At 31.7% G+C, this 19,308-nt stretch overlaps 4 protein-coding genes across 6 annotated transcripts; 3 read left to right on the top strand and 1 right to left on the bottom strand.

The window, feature by feature from the left end:
- The first annotated feature begins 17 nt into the window (after positions 1–17).
- On the top strand, positions 18–2,283 carry Nd-23 (NADH dehydrogenase (ubiquinone) 23 kDa subunit). Its single transcript, XM_083032840.1, has 4 exons — positions 18–212; positions 633–891; positions 1,700–1,892; positions 1,996–2,283. The coding sequence occupies exons 1-4, from the start codon at positions 170–172 to the stop codon at positions 2,125–2,127; spliced, it is 627 nt and encodes a 208-aa protein (XP_082888966.1). The 5' UTR covers positions 18–169; the 3' UTR covers positions 2,128–2,283.
- A 1,352-nt stretch (positions 2,284–3,635) lies between these two features.
- On the top strand, positions 3,636–16,345 carry Dus1 (Dihydrouridine synthase 1). Of its 3 annotated transcripts, none has more exons than XM_083033088.1 (9): positions 3,636–4,059; positions 12,582–12,864; positions 13,822–13,981; positions 14,060–14,255; positions 14,651–14,899; positions 14,988–15,133; positions 15,224–15,303; positions 15,386–15,553; positions 16,140–16,345. In XM_083033088.1, the coding sequence occupies exons 2-9, from the start codon at positions 12,604–12,606 to the stop codon at positions 16,305–16,307; spliced, it is 1,428 nt and encodes a 475-aa protein (XP_082889214.1). In that variant the 5' UTR covers positions 3,636–4,059; positions 12,582–12,603; the 3' UTR covers positions 16,308–16,345. The 3 variants fall into 3 exon arrangements, with proteins under 3 accessions (XP_082889214.1, XP_082889215.1, XP_082889216.1); XM_083033089.1 differs by having other exon boundaries at positions 3,639–4,059; positions 15,395–15,553; XM_083033090.1 differs by lacking the exon at positions 3,636–4,059 and having other exon boundaries at positions 12,724–12,864; positions 13,822–13,967.
- LOC145933414 (uncharacterized) lies at positions 4,243–11,474 on the top strand. Its single transcript, XM_083033087.1, has one exon. It carries the CDS (start codon positions 7,775–7,777, stop codon positions 9,704–9,706), a length of 1,932 nt encoding a protein of 643 aa, XP_082889213.1. The 5' UTR covers positions 4,243–7,774; the 3' UTR covers positions 9,707–11,474.
- Positions 16,342–18,956, bottom strand: Cox10 (Cytochrome c oxidase assembly factor 10). The gene is made up of 7 exons (XM_083033091.1): positions 18,802–18,956; positions 18,514–18,598; positions 18,171–18,441; positions 17,836–18,031; positions 17,566–17,741; positions 17,187–17,504; positions 16,342–16,909 (listed from the first exon to the last, which is right to left on the bottom strand). Exons 2-7 carry the CDS (start codon positions 18,589–18,591, stop codon positions 16,755–16,757), a joined length of 1,194 nt encoding a protein of 397 aa, XP_082889217.1. The 5' UTR covers positions 18,592–18,598; positions 18,802–18,956; the 3' UTR covers positions 16,342–16,754.
- Positions 18,957–19,308: the final 352 nt, after the last annotated feature.

Below are 19,308 nucleotides of genomic sequence, written 5' to 3'. Positions count from 1 at the left end.
AAGCCTTCTCTCTGTTTCTATGAAGTGAGCATTTCAGTATAATAGGATTTTCATTGGTTATGTGGATCGTATTTTTCGTATAAAAGATATAAAAATATATAAAGAACAATCTTTTTTTTATAGCTCGTTGGTCCTGTTTATTTTGAAAGAATAATTAAGAAATAGTATCATGATGGGTCCTTTGCAAATCATTGCACGAACGAGTAAAATTGGTATGATATATATATATATATATATATATTTGATTATTTTCAGTTATGATAAAAAATAATTTATTTTGTTATATTGCAAAAGATAATTTTCGAATTATCTTTTTAATTTTCGTTAAATTTTTTAAACTTTTGTATTTTATATGCTATATATAATATTTGTAAAAAAAAATGTATCAAAGCTGATCGTATTTATATAAAAGAACGCTATAATAATATATAAATAAAGGTTATACATAAAAATTTTGACATGATTTATTTTTGACAAATATATATTTTATTAACTTTGTTCTTTGTTTATTATATAAAAAAAGAAATGAAAAATTATGCACTTGACAGATTTTATATGAAAACTTATATTATAAAATTGTGTCTATATTTTATATAATATGCAAATAATCTCAATTATTATAAATATTTCAGTTCCAAGATTTGGTAGATTTACTACAAATGGTGTAAATACATATTTGAGTCGAAGTAAATATTACTACGTAAATGAGGAGAAAGAGAAAACTTGGACAGATATTATGGAGACTGCAACTACACATATGTTTTTGTTAGAAATTTGGCGAGGATTTGGTCTTGTTTTATCTCAGTTATTTAGAGAACCAGCAACAATAAATTATCCATTTGAAAAAGGACCCTTGAGTCCTAGATTCAGAGGCGAACATGCACTAAGAAGGTATATTTTCTGTAATATTAAATTTATAATAATATTTATAGTAATATTATATATTTCTTAATATATATAATTTTTTATACATACAATTATATTTTTATAACATTTTGTGTATACATATATCTTATATATATATATATATATATATATATATATACTTGTAAATTATATGTTTTATGAAAAAGTATTAAATATATGATTTTGAGAGGTTTATTACATAATACATATATTTTTTATGTATTTTATATGTATTTTTTAAATAATTTGATTTGATGTATAGTTATAATTTATTATGCTTTGCATTCAAGTTTTTATAAGACTTATTTTTGAGACATTTTATTTTAATGCTATCACTGAGTGATTATATTGAAAAGAAAATAAATAATTAGACATTTCTAAATGTTAGATATAATTTTTTTAAATATTAAAGAAAAAATAATAGCAAGGTTTTATGATATTTGGAGTAACATTTGTACAAATTTTTCATTCATTCATTCATTTATTTATATATATATTTTATTTGTACATATTTTTTTCATATTAAAAATAAAATATTATGCAATTAGATAACACAAATTGATCATTTTCATAAATACTTTCAAGGAGCTTAAATAAAAATATTTAATATACATAATCAACTTATGGTATTTTATGCTTCCTGTAACTTTGTTTTACTATAAAGATATATTTAAATGACTTTTAAAACCTCTTTTTAGCATAAAATTAAAAATGTATAAAATTGATGCAATAAAAAATTTTTGCAATAGAATTATTTCAATTCTAGCTATTCCTTTTTATTTATCTTATTTAGATATCCCTCTGGGGAAGAAAGATGTATTGCTTGTAAATTATGTGAAGCAATATGTCCCGCACAAGCTATTACAATTGAAGCAGAAGAAAGAGCAGATGGATCTCGACGTACTACAAGATACGACATTGATATGTCTAAATGTATTTATTGTGGATTTTGTCAAGAGGCTTGTCCGGTAGATGCTATTGTCGAGGTATACAAGTTCCTTTGCTAATTAAAGATATAAAGAGAAAGGAAAAATAATAACAAATGTGAGAATTTTATACAATTACTAAAAAAAAAATTGTGTTTTACAGGGTCCAAATTTTGAATTTTCAACTGAAACTCACGAAGAAATGTTGTATAACAAGGAAAAACTGTTAAATAACGGAGATAAATGGGAATCTGAAATTGCTAGTAATATTCATGCTGATCACTTATATCGTTAACAGCTGTGTCGTAATGTAGTAACAATTAATGTGAGTAAAATGTATAATGTAATATACAAATATAGAATGAATTAAATATTAAGGAAGATTTTATATATTGCTAGAGATATATAAATATATTAAATTATTTAAATGTAATAAAGATATAAAAAAGTAGTATTACTGTTTCTGTTTAAATATTTTTTACTAGAATAGTTGTAGTAAATCAGTTTTTAAATATAGTTAGAAACTAATTATGCATAGGATATTTTGCAAAAAGTTTAATAATACATTATAGAATTATTCTTCAATTCTTCTGATATGAGCTCAATTTTTTATAATTTCTTATTTAATTCCGTATTTCTTATTTTTCTCATTGTATCTGAGCTTTGAGTTCAAATTATCACAGTGTGATGTTGAAAACATGAAGTAACTACTCAAGTACTCAATACATAGAAAAGTGAATTGTGCATCGATAAGAAGGGTTAAAGTTTATTTAAAAATTCTGAAGTATTATGCGCTACGCACAATAGAGAGAAAATATTAAGAATAAGAAATTAAATATTATTACGAAATTATTTTTTATTTATTAATTATTTTTTAATTAGGAATTATTTTATTTTATTTTAAAACAAGGAAACGAAATGGACCTAAGGGCTACAGCACAATAGAGAAAATATTAAGAATAAGTATTAAATATTAGGAATAAAAATTATTTTAAAATAATAAAATCGAAAAGACTAATAGGAATTATTTTAAAGTAATAAAATCGAAAAATTCTGATATACAAATACAAATTCAGATAAAGAACTAGTAAGCTAGTAAGAGCTCTTTATATTTGAATTTGTATTGTCATATCATGAATTTTTCGATTTCATTATTTTAAAATAATTCCTATTCTTAATATTTATTTCTCGACATTTTTACATACATTATAAAATGTGCATAAAGCAATTATTAATTTTTTTCTTAATATATATATATATATATATATATATATATATATATACAGGGTGTCCGGTAATAGTCGCATCAACCGTCGTGTGCAGGTAGAGCTAGTTAAACCGAGTAGAAAAGTCCTCTACCATTTTGTGATATTCTCAATAATAAGAGAGAAATAAATTAAAGAAAATCAGCCAATTCGCGCGATGATAAGCGTGCGGCGAGAAGAGACAGCCCACTCGGGGGTCCAGAGTTAGCGCTACTCGTATGGAGTTACTGTCTTTTGTAAAGCGCTCCTCCCCGCTTCATCGCGCGCTTAGCAACCGTGTAACATTATACTGTTTCTTTTCGCCGCATGCTTAGTAACGACATAAAACTGTAGATAATAAGTTTTTAAAGATGGAGCAAATTCAAACAAAAATGGAGCAGTTTTTTTATGCCTTGAAAACCTACAAATTCTAATGATTTTCGTTTATATTGGCGTTTACATTATTATTAACTTTATAATTTATTTATAAAAAAGTAAAATGGAGTAAATTCTGAAATATGGATATTACGAAAGAGCAAATTAAGCTGAATTTTTTCATGCTTTGGAAGTTTAATTGTATACGTCACTAGCTGGAATCTTGTGGGTCATATTACCCCTGACAATATTTAAGCCCTAAGCCCAAGTATGAGGAAAATACTCGACTGTGATTGGTCAATTGTCGATTGATCGACTGTGATTGGTCAATTTCTTAGGGACCCGACCTTAAGCATTCGTCTCTTTCTAACATATTATTGCGATCTTTGTTTCAAGCATGGCCGCAGTTGCTTTGCATTTGCACTCCTTCCAGTTAGGCTAGAGTTCAATAAGTATATGAGAAGAGAAAATTGTGAATGATACAATATATAAGTGTTTCGTTTTAGTTATCAGTTAACTAAAACTTCTTAATTCGAGTGCGAAGGATGTTGATGAATTCATGCGTCCCATTTGTCGTCTGAAAAAAATCGGATTATATATAAAGTGAGGTTAGTGTCTTTAATCATTTGTATCTATTAATTTCAATTTATATTAAATTGTTTGATTAAAATTATGGTAATTATTTAGAATACGGGCCTCACCTCAAAAATCAATAAAATTATGCTTATTCGACGCATTTTTGCACAAAAAAAAGAATCTGGCAGAAAAAAGTGGTGGTCTGCCTCGCGAAGCGAAATATTAATTGTTAAAGTTGACAGATTTCTAGGTTAAGATATCGAAAAGATTAGCAAGATAGTAGGACAGTTTTACACTCACACGCACACGGGGGGGGTGCAAGGGGGGCCTTCGGCCTCCCTCCCCGCCGGTAGGGGACGCATTTAACTTGTAAAGCGAGCCCTTGTAAAAGGCCCCCCCTTGCACCCCCCAACACCGTGTGTGTGTGTGTGTGTGTGTAAGACTGTTCTACTATGCCACAGAGCATGCGCATATGACCATAGACAGTATTCATGTCGTCGATATGACAGGTTTCTTAACCTAGAAACCTGTCAACTTTAGCAATTAATATTTTGCTTCGCGAGGCAGACCACCTCTTTTTTCTGCCAGATTCTTTTTTTTTGTGCAAAAACGCGTCGAATAAGCATAATTTTATTGATTTTTGAGGTGAGGCCCGTATTCTAAATAATTACCAGCACGAGCATAAAGAAAATTATTTATTATACAATTATATTCATAAATAATTTGATTTTCACAAAATACATTAATTTATACAAAAATTAAAAAAATAGAACATTCTTGACAGAAAATTAAAAAAATATTACTTAATTTTGAAAGTCTAAAAAGTATTTTTATTTCTTTTGTAGAGACTGTATTGTAATAAAAAATTTTGAAAAATTTAAATAAATACCTTAGCTTAGTATTATTAATAAATGCTGCTCTAAAGGTTTTCTTAAATTGTTTAATTATTTAGAAATAGAAAAAAATTTTTCTAAAAGATTATTATATATTTCTGATGATATTCTGGAGTGTAAAGAAAAGAAAAATTTACATCATTTTTTTCTCACAAAAATTGAGAAATCATCTAGATTATCTTTTTTCGTAAATTGATAGGATTAACCAAAGTCTCCAAAGTTTGTTTTTTTTTCTTTAATATAAATAAAATTCTTATTAATTGAAAAATTAAACATGATAATAAAAATGTAGCTCTGAGATTAAAGATTTCTTTATACTGTACTTGACTTGAAATGTCTAAATCCATATTGTTTAAATTTGTAAGCTAAAATATAAATATTTTTGGTCATGGTCATGTCATGTTACTGACTGCACATATGACATAATTCCTATATTTATATTATATTCTTTATTGCACGTTATATTTAATCTCGATTCCTAATTCCTATTTCTAATATTTAATATACAGGGTGTCCCAGAATTAGCGGATTACCTGTTAATGATTCCTGGGATCATTTGGAAATGATTTTTCCTCAGCAAAAATGTCGAGGCACCAATAATTTTCGAATTATAAGCGATTGAAAATAAAGGATTTTTCGTAAACTAAGCCTTGTGGAAATAAAATATTAACAAAACCACATTTTTTAATTAATTTTAAGTAGAGTTTACTTTAATAGAATTTTAATTTTGTTAGTTATAAAGATACATGAAATGGCAAAAATTGGGAACATACAAAAAATAATAGCCTTCCTCGACATTTTCGCTGAGGAAAAATATATACAGGGGACACCCTATATATATTATATATACATATATATATATATAATTTATTAACTTCAACATACAGTCAAGAAAGTGGGACTTGATTTACAATAATAAGTTACTTTCACTGCGCTTCCTCATTCATCCTTTGACCCATACTCTTTCCTTGCTATCTAACCTACTTATTTCTAATTCTTAAATTTATTTTTCTTTTTATCCCTAGTCAGTCTTATTTCTAACAATTCTCCCCTCCTTTCTCCTTTTCTTCCATCTATACCTCTTTCCTTTCTCCCTTTTTCTTTTTCTCCTCCACTTTGCTTTTCCCTCTAAAATTTCTACAATATTTCTCCTTTTTTCTTATCTAAGTTCTCATTTCTTAACCTCCTTATCCTACCTTTCTCACTATTTCCTAGTTCCTAGTTTATCAAACCATTCTTTTGATATTTCACATTCCTTAACAAAATGATTATCATCAAGTTATCCCACCCATATTCACGAAATACACATTTCCTTTCCTTTTCTTCTAATATTTAATATATTTATTCCTATTCCTAATATTTTCTCTATTGTGCGCCAAGGTCTTATTGTCTTTCGCGAATTTCGCATGACGAGAAGTCACAGAATATGCTGTAGTAAGGATATGTATGCGCGCGCGCGTGTTTACATTGCTTCATCGCATGCGTGCGTGGGTCATCATCGACAAAGTTGCGGCTCCCTGGACCGGTCTCCGCGGCAACCACAATTTATCGATTCGTCTAGAATGTCGTCTATCGCCAGTAGTTAGTCGTATAGACGACAAAAGTACTCGGTTCGCGAGAGAATGCGTAGTTTAAAATCTATGTAAGCGAGCGGAGAAAAAGTACGATATGGGACGTTTAGTTGCTCATTGTCAGTGGCAAAGTACTGATTGGAGTGAGAGGAGGAGGGTCCTAGGATCGAATCCCGGTAGAGGACACCGATATTTTTCTTCCTTACAACAGAATCAAGAGTAATCCTACGCGCAATTTACTCGAAATCGCCCATAGTTATGCTATACGATAAAACAATGAAAATAATCTGCAAGAAAATGGGAAAATATCTATAAGAACCTTACGCTGCTAGACGAGAACCATCATGGATACAGAAGCTCGCTATAATTATTATTAATGTGGTGATACCCTGAAATAGATAAGCCTACGTAGTGATACTATACAGTGATTTATATATGTCTGGAATTAGAACTCGAAAGTTTAGACTAAGAAATTTGTTAATATTTACCGAAGACCGAAGAATAGGAAAAAAAGAAAAAACGGAATCAACATGAAGAGCCAAACTGAAATTCTAATTAATGAAGGAGTGTAATACTTTCTTAGAGTCATGAATGAAGAAGAAGAAATTAATAATGAAGAAATTCATAGAAGCGTAGTATAATTTATAGAGAATATAATTTTTAATGTATGTTCTACATATTTTAAATAATATTTAAAACGTTCTAACATATTAATCTTAAATATAGCATATATATTTTTTTAATAATATAATCTTTTGAGTAATATATAGTGGTTCATTGTCAGTACAAGATGTTCAGTCTGTTACGCTAGAAATTCAAGTTTCGAATCCATAGGCAATAAAATCTTTTTGACCGCATTAGATAAATAATAGTTAATCAGAAAAGTATCAAAATTATAATTAAACAATGATAATATTGACAAAAATGAAACCAAATATAATGAGTTCTTATATTGCAGTAACTTTCAATTTATAAATAACGCGAAAAAAGGGAAAGAATCGAGTTATGTGCAGGATAAGAATGAAAATGACGGCAAGAGTATTATATAATCTCGTACTATATCTACATATATTGAATGCTGGACCTAATGAGCCTGGTGCTAGGCTTTAGGCTGGATCCAAACATCTAGCTAACTGCAAGAGCGAAGAGATACAATGGATCATCGTGATCTAAGTGTCGTCAGAGACTGTAATAGTACTACTCATTATGATCATACTATTACTACATATATTGAACGTGCATACATCCAGAATAAATAACAATCCGAGGAAAAGAGAACGGGAATGCTAAACAAGACCCGTGCAAAGCGCGCGATTGTCCGCTGCTATTCCTCGCAGGAACACGCACTGCATCTACCACCAGAGCACAGGAGATTCCGTCGTGTTCACGGTTTACAGCTACCGCTGCATCCTCAGCAAGTGATCGGTTGGGTGTTGCTGATCGTCGTGTTCGCTGGTACTTTCACCGTGTTGCTAACGACGCCGTTGCTGTTACCCGACCTGCGCTTCGCCCTCTCATTGCTATTTACTGCCTTGTTTCTACTCCACGTGCTGACCCACCTGACGGTGCTGCTGCTGGATCCGGCCGATCCCGAAGTGCGCACTCGGCCGGTCAATCAAGTTGTCCCGGAATTTGACCGTAGCAAGCACCAGCACGTCATAGAGAACGGTCGGTGTCACCTGTGTAACATCACGATTCGCGGCTTGTGTACCAAGCACTGTTCCATCTGTAACAAATGCGTGCCACGCTTCGATCACCACTGCAAGTGGCTGAACAACTGTATCGGCGGCCGTAATTACCCGGCATTCCTGGCCTGTCTGACTTCGACTCTGATCATCGCCCTCGCAGTCACCGCGCTCGCTCTGGGCGAGCTGGTGCTCGTTAATGCGCATTCGATCGGTTCGAACGATGATGATGGATATTGGGGTAATAGCAACGACACGAGCATGAACAACGCCACGACTCCGTCGTTGCCGGTGCCTGGCACCGGCTCCCTCGTCCTCGTTACTCTCATCGGTATCCTCTCGGCGGTCGCAGCCATTCTGCTCATACATCTCTGCTTCTTCCACGGTTATATCGCCTGTCTCGGGCTCACCACGTACGAATACGTACGCAGGAAACGGGAGAAGAGCTCTGCCGGCGTCGCAGCTGGCTCCAGGATGACTTCCTCTAGTAATCTATGTGGTGAATCTTGCTGCGACATCGGAGATAGAGAGGATATCGATCAGGTTGGCGCACGAAGTCTCTATTCTCGCTTCTGCAAGAATGGTTCCTTATTCAAGGACGGTACGACAATGATGACGGCAACGACGGACGTGTACGTTTCCTCGACGCACGAGGAAACGCGCAGAGGTGACATAGAGGCGAACGATGAGGCTGCATCCTCGAAGACAACACCGTCCTCAAAAGACAACCGGAATTTCCGTCTCTGTTTCTCGTATGACTCCCGCACTATCGAGACCTCCATTAAGGTCTCCTCCTCGCGGTCCAACACGATAGAGTTGGAAAATCACGGGGACTCCCCAGATATCAAGTCATCCTCCACGCCCTCGCCGGTGTCTTGTTGCTTCTCCATCGTGAATTATTCCGAAGGCAGACACGATGGGAAGGACCAAAAGCGCCGCACAAGCGGACACCGTCTGGAATCCACGAAACGTTCCTGCGGAATGATGAGGAGGATACAGACGTTTTTGCAGGCTCGTCTGAAGAAGGGCTCGAGGTCAAAGGCGACGACCTCGACCTTTGCCCGTTCTTGCAGCAACAAGATAATTCCAGGTGGTCCTCCGAACATCCCGCCTGCAATAACCGAGCATCAAAATCGGATCATCGAAACATTGGTGGCGGAGCTAACAACACCACCATCACCACCACCACCGCCATCATTATCGGATCATCCTCATCCACCGGCAAGATTACCGGCCCTGGATCTTCCGCGTACCGTCCACAAGATTAGGAAAGTGCTTTCGAGTACCGGAGACATCTCCGTCTTAGAACCGATACCGCCCTCCGTGATGCCTAAACGGAATCAGGCCTATCTTGGTAGTCGGCGAAGTTCGAACTTCTCGAGGAAGAGACCGCGTTTTAAGCTCGGTTCATACGTCACGCAGACAGCTCAATTGTCACCGATACCGGAGTCGGAATTTTCAAAACCGGCTACACCCAGGTCGCCATTGCGATCGGGTTCCGCTTTCGCCTTCCCGCCATTACGCGAATAACTTTGTCAACGGCTCTATCTTACCCGAGGTGTCTTTCGTGATGAAAGTGTTTTGCCTTTTTTTAAAGAAGTATAAAACTCGAAAGAGTATTAAGGCTCCTGGGTTCTGGCCGCGGCCATGTTGGATTGTAACGTCAAAGGTGAGAAAGCACATGCTGAAAATTCTTACAATTAAATACCATTTTTAAATGAAAAGATATTTGGATGAAACACTATTTCAGATGGCTTTAGCACGCTTTTAAAATATCTCGAAAACTATTGTTTTCCCTTGACAGTCAATCAACAACCGTAAAATGATCATGATATCAGACTTTGTTATGCGGAATGACTGCGCATGTGCAAAGATCAGACGACTGGGCCTCATATTACAGCTGTTGATTAATTGTAAAGGGAAAAAGATAGTTTTTGAAGTATTTTAAAAGTGTGCTAAAGCCATCTGAAGTTTCATCGAAATATCTTTTTATTTCGAAATGGCATCTAAGAATTTTTAGCGTGTGTTTTCTCGCCTCTGACGTCACAATTCTAACATCGTCGGTGAGGAACCAGGAGCCTTAAGATATATCCTCAGTATGATATTTTTTATTGTTTTAAATTAAAAAATTTTAATTTACAAGGATTGTGTTCATATATGGGGATTCATTCATTAAAAAACAAGGTGTTTACTCTCTGGAAAAACTCCGGGAAAACCGGAGATTGTCAGGGATTTTTTTTACCTTGAAAAATCTGGGAACTCTCATGGAATTTTATTGAAGGAAGTTTTTTTCAAAAATTTTGTCTTTGATATAATTTTATGTTGCAAGTGGTTTATATTTTTGCATATATTTTTAGTATTTATATAGTGATATATTGCACTTTATTATATATTGTTCAAATTAATTTTATGATTAATAAATTATTAAATATTTTAAAAAACTGCATCCTTATATAACTTTTTTCGCAATCGTATAAATAGAAAACATTAAAAAGCGTATACGATAAAGAAACTTATTTAAAAAAGCTACATTTACAAATTTTATTTTACTTGGAATTTTAAACAAAACTACCTGGAAATTCAGGGTATTCTTAGGTTTTTTTACAATATTTGGGTAGACACCTTGATAAATGAAATATTTATTATATTGCACATTTGTGGGTCTTTTTTTTATTATTTCATTAAATACACATTTACGTGCGCATTGTATTCTCGAAATAATTTTTTATTAATTAAAATGTAAATTTGCATTATATTACCAAGTTTGTCATCTTTCTCTCAAGGAATTTATTCAAAATTATATGTATATATTTAGATGTAAAATATTATATAATTTATATTTTTTATATTTTTACAGTTTATGGAAATGTATTAAAATGTTAATAATTGCTTTCGTATTTATATATTAATGTGCGGATATTAATCCCTTAATGCACAGTTTTTTTTGCAATAAAATTGAAAAAAATCATTTTTTATGGTAATATAAAGTAAAGCGCTTGAATTAACTCGGGTTTGCACGCGCGTTAAGAGATTAATATCTAACGAATAAAAATTAAACGATGTAAAGAGATATGCAACAAAAGATCTCACACACAATTTCTTTAATTTAAGATTTTTTTTATTTAAATTAAGTCTGTAACTATGTATAAAAAAATAAATTTATATAATTTGTATTATAAAGTATTTACATGTATAAAAGGATAAAACTTTAATTTATATTATGAAAATTTAATGTGTGGTTAAAATTATAAATAATAATAATTATCTTTAGTTCTTTCTCTTTCTCTCTCTACCTCTCTCTCTCTCTCTCTTTCCTCTTTTCTCCTATTTTTTTTCTTTAATAAATTTTCACATATGTTACATTTAAAAAGAACTTTTCTACTTTTTTATATTTTATATTTATACAATTTATAAATATATAAAAATTGTTATAAATGTATATAATTTTTATTTGAAATAACATGTGTGACACTATTAATAACATTATTTTTATGGTTAAATATATGAAATTAAATGTTTTAATAGTATTTCTTTCAATTTCCTATAAAAATATGACACATTAAGTAAAATAAATAAAATATCGATATTTTCATTGAGCAATAGCAGATAATATTGATAATATCGTTAATTACGTTAATGTAATAAATTATCTGAGGGTATTTTTTAATATGTATTAATTATATTAATTATTTAGATTATTTAATTTTATCTTGCAAATAAGAATAACTTATACTTTATTAATTCGGTTAAATATTGGTACCGAGTTGTATTATGACTTTATTACAATGATGATACCAAGATGTGTATAATATCAGGTATATGAAAGTTATACAAAATATCAGTTTCTTCGCGGATTTTTTTACTCGCTATTGACTTAACTTTTAAAATTTCACAACCACAAGCAAAATAAATCTGCTTGATCTTCAATGCGTACAGATAATCAGTATTGTGCTTAGATGATTTAAAAATTAACTAGATAAAGATGAGATTAAAATATGTAAATTCATTTTAGATAAGATGAAGATGTGAGTTTGTTTTAAATCTAGATAAAAGATAAAATTATATGGCGATTCATCTAGATAATTTCCAGATAATATTATTCTTAAGACCGCTTATATAAACACAGTTATAAAAAAAATTATAAAAGAGATATAAAAATATATCATATATTCATACTTTTATTTATAAGTTTTTATCGCTTACTGCTTAAGTTCAACTACTTAAGTATTTTTATGTGCTCTGCCTCTAAACCAAATTATCTGAACATTATTCTAGATAATTTAAAGATAACATTTTTTTCATCTAACAATAAGATGCAGATATAGATAATACATATTTTTATTATCTATATAAAGATAAGATGACGCCAAAACTTCATCTAGATGATTATATACATTTTATTTAGATAACAGCAAACACTGCAGATAATGTCTGAGATCATGGAATCGCTTGACAACGGAGACACTTTCTCGAAGAAAACTAACGTTTGGGAAGATCTGGGTTCACCGCGTTGCATATTAGCGCCAATGGTGGATGCAAGTGAGTTGGCATGGAGATTGCTTAGTAGACGACACGGTGCCCAGCTCTGTTACACGCCGATGCTGCATTCCACTGTGTTTTGCCGGGATCCTAAATATAGACGAGAGGCCCTTGCTAGCACCAGCGAGGACCGTCCGCTAATCGTACAGGTTTACATGTTAATCACAAAATTACAGTTATTAAATTATTATTATTTATCATTACAAATATAAATTACACTAATCAACAAAACAAAACTTTTATTTATAATTGCCAAGGATGTTTGAACGAATTTAGGGTATTTTGGGGATCCTTAAATCCAAACAACAGTTTTGCCGAATTGGCTCTAGTTTTTGAGCTAATGGATACTCAAATTACGATTTTACCTCAATACGATCTGTAGCTGCTGACATACATATGCAGCAAAGTTTGGTCTGTCTTTTTATTCTTTAACATTGTTTTTATCTCCAACATGATCTTGATGACCGACATAAAAGAAAATCGTACAAACAGCATTTTTCTATGCATTATTGTGATTATCTGAATCAGCTTACTTTGTTGTTATTTTATTTATGTTATGTTATTTTACTGAATACAACGTCATTAGATATTTCATATATATACTTTTGTATGATTTGAGGGCAGGCTATGCCTGACCATTACATTTTTGCATTTTTTGTTTTTCATGGAACACTCATTATCCCAAAAATTAGAGCCAATCTAGGAAAACCATATTCGGAATCAGTGACATAAAGTTACTCTAAAATCGATCTAATATATATGACAATAAAATCAGTGTTGATTAGCGTTATTATTTTATTATTACAATTATGTAAAATAAATCCTTTCATTGCGGGCATCGAATCTTTTGAGACTTCGAACGAATTATTTTTGTAACTTTTTTCTATATCTTCCTATAAATATCGCCGCGATCATTTAGCACTTTTTTTTCTAAACATATAGAATGAAAATTTTTTCTAAATATCTTATAGTACACACATAATTTATAAAAATTAAATATGTATATGAGAAATATTGCAATTATTTTTGTCTAAAGTGTTCTTTGGTTGGATACTGAGAATCTAAAAACTTATATATCTAATACATTTTATATTTCTTTCCCTCAGTTTTGCGGCAATGATCCAGATATACTATTGGAAGCTGCACGTTTGGCTGAACCATACTGCGACGCAGTGGACATCAATATTGGTTGTCCACAAGCAATTGCAAAACGTGGTCATTATGGGGCATTCTTGCAGGATGACTGGGCTTTGTTAAGTAGAATCAGTACGCATATCTTTCACTTGTATTTAAAAAGAGCTTTAATATTTTAACGATATATATTTATTTCTTGTCTGCATACAGTGTCAACTTTGAAGAATGGATTGCACATACCTGTCACCTGTAAATTACGAGTATTCCCAGAAATCAGTCGTACTGTAGAATATGCTCGCATGCTGGAGAATGCAGGTGCTAGCTTACTTACTGTCCACGGACGTACGAGAGAGCAAAAGGGACCATTAACTGGATTAGCATCCTGGAAACACATCAAGGCTGTAAGGTAGCTATACATTTTTTTTTCTAAAATCCCGTGATTTTCAAATATTTGCCTGTTAAGGCTCCTGGATCCTCGCCGCGGCCATGCTAGATTGTGACGTCAGAGGTGAGAAAGCACACATTGAAAATTCTTAGATGCTATTTTTAAATGAAAAGATATTTGGATGAAACAGTACTTCAGATGGCTTTAGCACACTCTTCTTCTTCTTCTTCTTCTTGTTTGGCTCTTAGCTTTAGCTTAGGCATCTAAGAATTTTTAGCGTGTGTTTTCTCGCCTCTGACGTCACAATTCCAACATAGTCGGCGAGGAGTCAGGAGCTTAAGATTAAAATAATTCATTCTGTACATAAAATATCGTAAAAGCTGTTGATTTAATTAAATTATTTTATATTTAATCAGAGACGCCGTGGAAATTCCCGTGATCGCTAATGGCAACGTACAGTGTATGCAAGACTTAGAGAGGTGCATCGAAGAGATTCAAGTGCATGGCGTAATGTCAGCCGAAGGGAATCTTTACAATCCGTATATATTCGAGTCTCATTATCCCGCCTGTTGGGAGCCTGCTCTGGAATACTTGGAGCTTGTAGAGCAATATCCAGCACCGGCCTCATACATCCGCGGTCACTTATTTAAATTGTTCCATCATGTGTACGTATCAATCCTATAATCATAGCAGATCATGAATTGTCACATACTTTCGAGCGTGTGAACAGCACTGCTTTTAATTAGAGAGTAGATTTTGCTTAGCAGAAAATCAAGAGGAGAGGGAGAATTTGGCTACCAACTCTAGCATGGAAGCTTTCAAGAGTGTCATATATGCCTTGAGGGATCGTTACTTACCGTATCACGAAGGACATTTGACGTGGCAGATAGAAAAGACAGGTAATATTAATTTAACGTTTAAAGAAAAAATATTATCTGTATTTATTACGTTCATATTTGCACACACACGTCTCTTTTAAATGTTTCCAGATTATAATTTAGAATTACCACCATGGCTGTGTCAACCTTATGTGCGTGAGCCTCCACGAGAACATACACAAAAGTCGCAGGTAAACAAGTATATATTTTATATGCAGTGTATTTTTTTATTGCGTCTCTCGTGACTCAATATTTTTTGAAAATAACAATAAGAGTTTTCAGGAAGATGCGCTTCGAAAACGGGAATATAAAGACGAAGACGGAAACGAAATATCACGAAAACGTTCAAAGAAGCTTAAACGAATAGCGCGTAGACCCAATAGACCAACATCTGTCCCTAAGAGAAGTTCAGATCGGTGTCATGCTTGTCCAAATCCTCTGGTTTGTTAAAATTTTCGTAACTTTTCTTCATTTTACTTTACTTCATTTTGAATATATTTTCGAAAATAACACTAGTTTAAAAAAAATTTTTTTTTCATTATTTTAAACCAGACAACGTTTCTTATAAAATTTCGGATGTTGAAAACGATGCCGCAAGCCAATTTTCACCAGCACGTCAGGTTTTCGAAATAATTGAGGTTTAATATGCAAAAATAATGGCTTTTTTGCGATATTTGAGATTTTTTTATTATGAAAAAGTTTAATGTTATCTGGAAATTCTGATCAGATGTCATGAATGTATTGTTCATCCCCTATAAAATGCATTTTTTTATTTCCATATCTTACTTTTTTATCAGACTTTTCATATAAAAAAGCCATTTTTTACACATTAAACCTCAATTATTTTGGAAATCTAACATGCTAGTGTGAAATTTGATTTACGGCATTGTTTTTAGCACCCAAAAATCTATAAGAAACTAAGAAACACTTTGTCTGGTTTAAAATCATTTTTAATTGTAAACTAGTATAATTAATGCTTAACAAAATATTTTCGAGAAAAATTTTTAATGCATAGTTTAAATTGTAGGGTTTTAAATGCGAATATAAATTATGTCGACAATGCTGTAGAAACAAATGTTACATAGAAAACTTAGATTGTGCTGGTCACAGAAATCTAACTAAGACGAGAAGGCAAATGGCAAAAGAATTTGAAGCAAAACGTAAGAGCACTGGAAATGTGATGACACTCTGTTAAAATATTTTAAATAAAACTATATTTTATATCTAATTAACGTGAAATGGCTGTTATAATTTTAATTTTTATTCCTCTCTGTGAATGTCATTATCTTCTAAATTATATACGAAGACACCATTTTTTCGTATAATTTTATTTATTGTGATTTTCGCGCGCGTTTATTAACTAACAATAAATTAATATTAACTTAAAATAGTCTGCTTTTGATTAAATCTACGATTCTGTATCTGTGGACTTTGATTAGATATCTATCTATATCTATCTGTTTTGTACAATCGTATTTTACAGAACTATTGAGACAAAGAAATATTGTAAAAATCACAATTTACAATATGATAATTTGTATTATTCCTGACAAGTTTGTTAATGTGAAATTACCATTAGACAGACGACGTTGCTGATGCAATAGTAAAAATAATCAATCAGTCACTTTTCTTTGTTGTCTGATTATAAAGAGATACATTTTTCTCTTTCTTTTTCGATATTGGTCGAATATTTCTTGCTTGAAAGTATCAGCATCATCAATAAAGGTAGGTGCAGTAACGAAAATCGAAATAATCTTCTAGAATTAGCACTGTCCGAGTGATTATTGAATTTCCAAGCTAAAATTAAAAGCATTATTTAAACATTAAAATATCTCGAACACACATACATGAATGTACATACATATATACTTAGATATATGATATTTTATAAAATCAGCTTAATCATAAAATTCTTTAATTTTTTGTTTTATAAAAAAAAACTTGGGCTTTTCATAGAAAGGTTGAATTCATAAATTTTGTGATTATTTATATATATAATTGTAATATTGTATATATACCTATATATAGTAATATATTTAAAAAAAAATAAATGTACACAAAGCATATATGTTACCTAGATAAAGGAAAGATGCATTGATTGGTGTTGAAGCCAGTGCAAACCACCAATAAGTTAAATCCAATATAGGAGCTAAGTAACATAGAGTCATTAGTGCTATTGTATATCTTACAGTCGTTCTACGACATAAATTTGGATCTGTAACAGCCATTATTCGATAGCCAGCTCGCGAGTAATCCGGCCTCAAGTTCCATGAAAGAGCGTTAAAGTGTGGAAATTGCCACATGTACAGAATGCCAGGTAAAATCCAAGCACTTGGCATGAGTATATCGTTAGCACAACCTGCCCAGCCCATGAGAGGAGGTATTGCTCCTACTGCAAAGAAAAAAAAGAAAGTTACAACTGTCTCAACAATATATGTCGAAAGTATACTCACCAATAGAACCGATCCATGTGTTGGCAATACTGATGCGTTTCATAGGAGTGTAGAAACACGTATATAAAACGATATTAGCAGCACCTAACATTGATGTCATACTGTTCACTTCATAGTGGAGTATCGATAATCCAACAATACCAGATACCGCTGCAAATGCTACTGCATGAGCAGGCCTAATGACATGATGAATTGTGTTACACAATTTAATATCAGGTTACATAAATTAATTTAACCCTTAAAAAAAGATAGCATCTAAACACGACTCACGTCAAATGACCACGTACTAATACTCGATTTTTCGTCCGCGACATCTGCGCATCAAATGGAATCTCAAAAAATTGATTAATCGCATTTGCCGCAGCGGAAACTAAGCCTGTGCCGAGGGAACACATTATAAATGTGTAAAGATCGAACGGTGCAGGAGCTAATGCATATCCTGCCATAGTTGTTAATACAACAAGAGCTGCAAATAAAATAATAATATATAAATATTTATTATAATTATACGATTCAGTATCATGTACTGCTTAAATTAGAAAATAACTTTCTTATAATTATAATGTATCATTTAAAAATCCGATTTATATGTTTGTTATACATACACGTCAACTTGATCTTTGACAATTTGAGGTAGTGCTTGTGAAGCGTAGTATAATCGATTACTATAGATCTCCATTCTGACTTTTCTACTTTATGTACATCCTTTTCGAATTTATATACATCCTTTTTCACTTCACACGCAATCTTTTTTTCAATAGGACGAGGAATTATTGAAGTTACCGCACCAATCTGCATTCGATCATATTCTACCGTTTGTGCTGGTTCCTCCATATGCAATGCTTTTATCGATTTTTGCCTTTGGAAGCCGGAACACTAAAATTAAAATTTCTTTAAAGGATATAAAGTAGTATAATATAATTTTAAATTAGTCTTAATGCTACAAACCGTGGTAATGGAACATTTTGGCATAAAGTTGCACGATATGTACCGACATATTTTCATTGGACGAACAACAAATAGCATGATAACCCTAAAATTAAAGCTTATTAATTATTTATTATTTATTTCCATTTTAACTAACTGAAAAATAAAGTAATTATAACAAATAAAAAATAACTTTATAATCTACATATAAGGTATCATAACCTATAACTTTAACATAACTCAAATATAAGCGTAAAAGAACTTACGTTCTCACGAATATTTAACTAATAATAATAATTTTGCGCTTACTTTTTTATATGTTAACATAATTTTTATCGTTAAATATATTTCCTGTTACATAACGCACTGATAACCGAAAATACTTCTTTGTGATCAATCCGGCAGAATTCGCCTACATGCTAGTGTCACATGACGTCAATTTTGGTCTAGACACCGACTAGGTACTAGTAAAGACGGTCAGCCCTGGGTAAATTTCTGTCTCTACCAAATGGGCTCGGTGGGCCCGTCATACGGTCGGTAATCATTATATTAGTTTTATTCTCCAACCTGTACGGAGGATAACTAACAAGAACATTTTACCGACTTTACCTTACCAAATTCCTATCTCATTATTTATATATGAATATATAATTATTATAATTATGTTGAATATAAACTATATGACACTAATATAAATAAAAAAAATAATATATAAAAATAGTATAATTATAATAAAACAATAATAATATTAATAATTATTAATAAATAAATTAAATTTAAAAAATTAAAATTAAAATAATATACAAATTTAAAAAA

Source organism: Prenolepis imparis, unplaced genomic scaffold (assembly GCF_030444845.1).
Source record: "Prenolepis imparis isolate NDT839.2.m4 unplaced genomic scaffold, iyPreImpa1.0 SCAF_3, whole genome shotgun sequence".
Classification (NCBI taxonomy): Eukaryota; Metazoa; Arthropoda; class Insecta; order Hymenoptera; family Formicidae; genus Prenolepis; species Prenolepis imparis.
The sequence above is the reverse complement of the archived record's forward strand: the minus strand, read 5'-3'. Positions and strand labels throughout refer to the sequence as shown.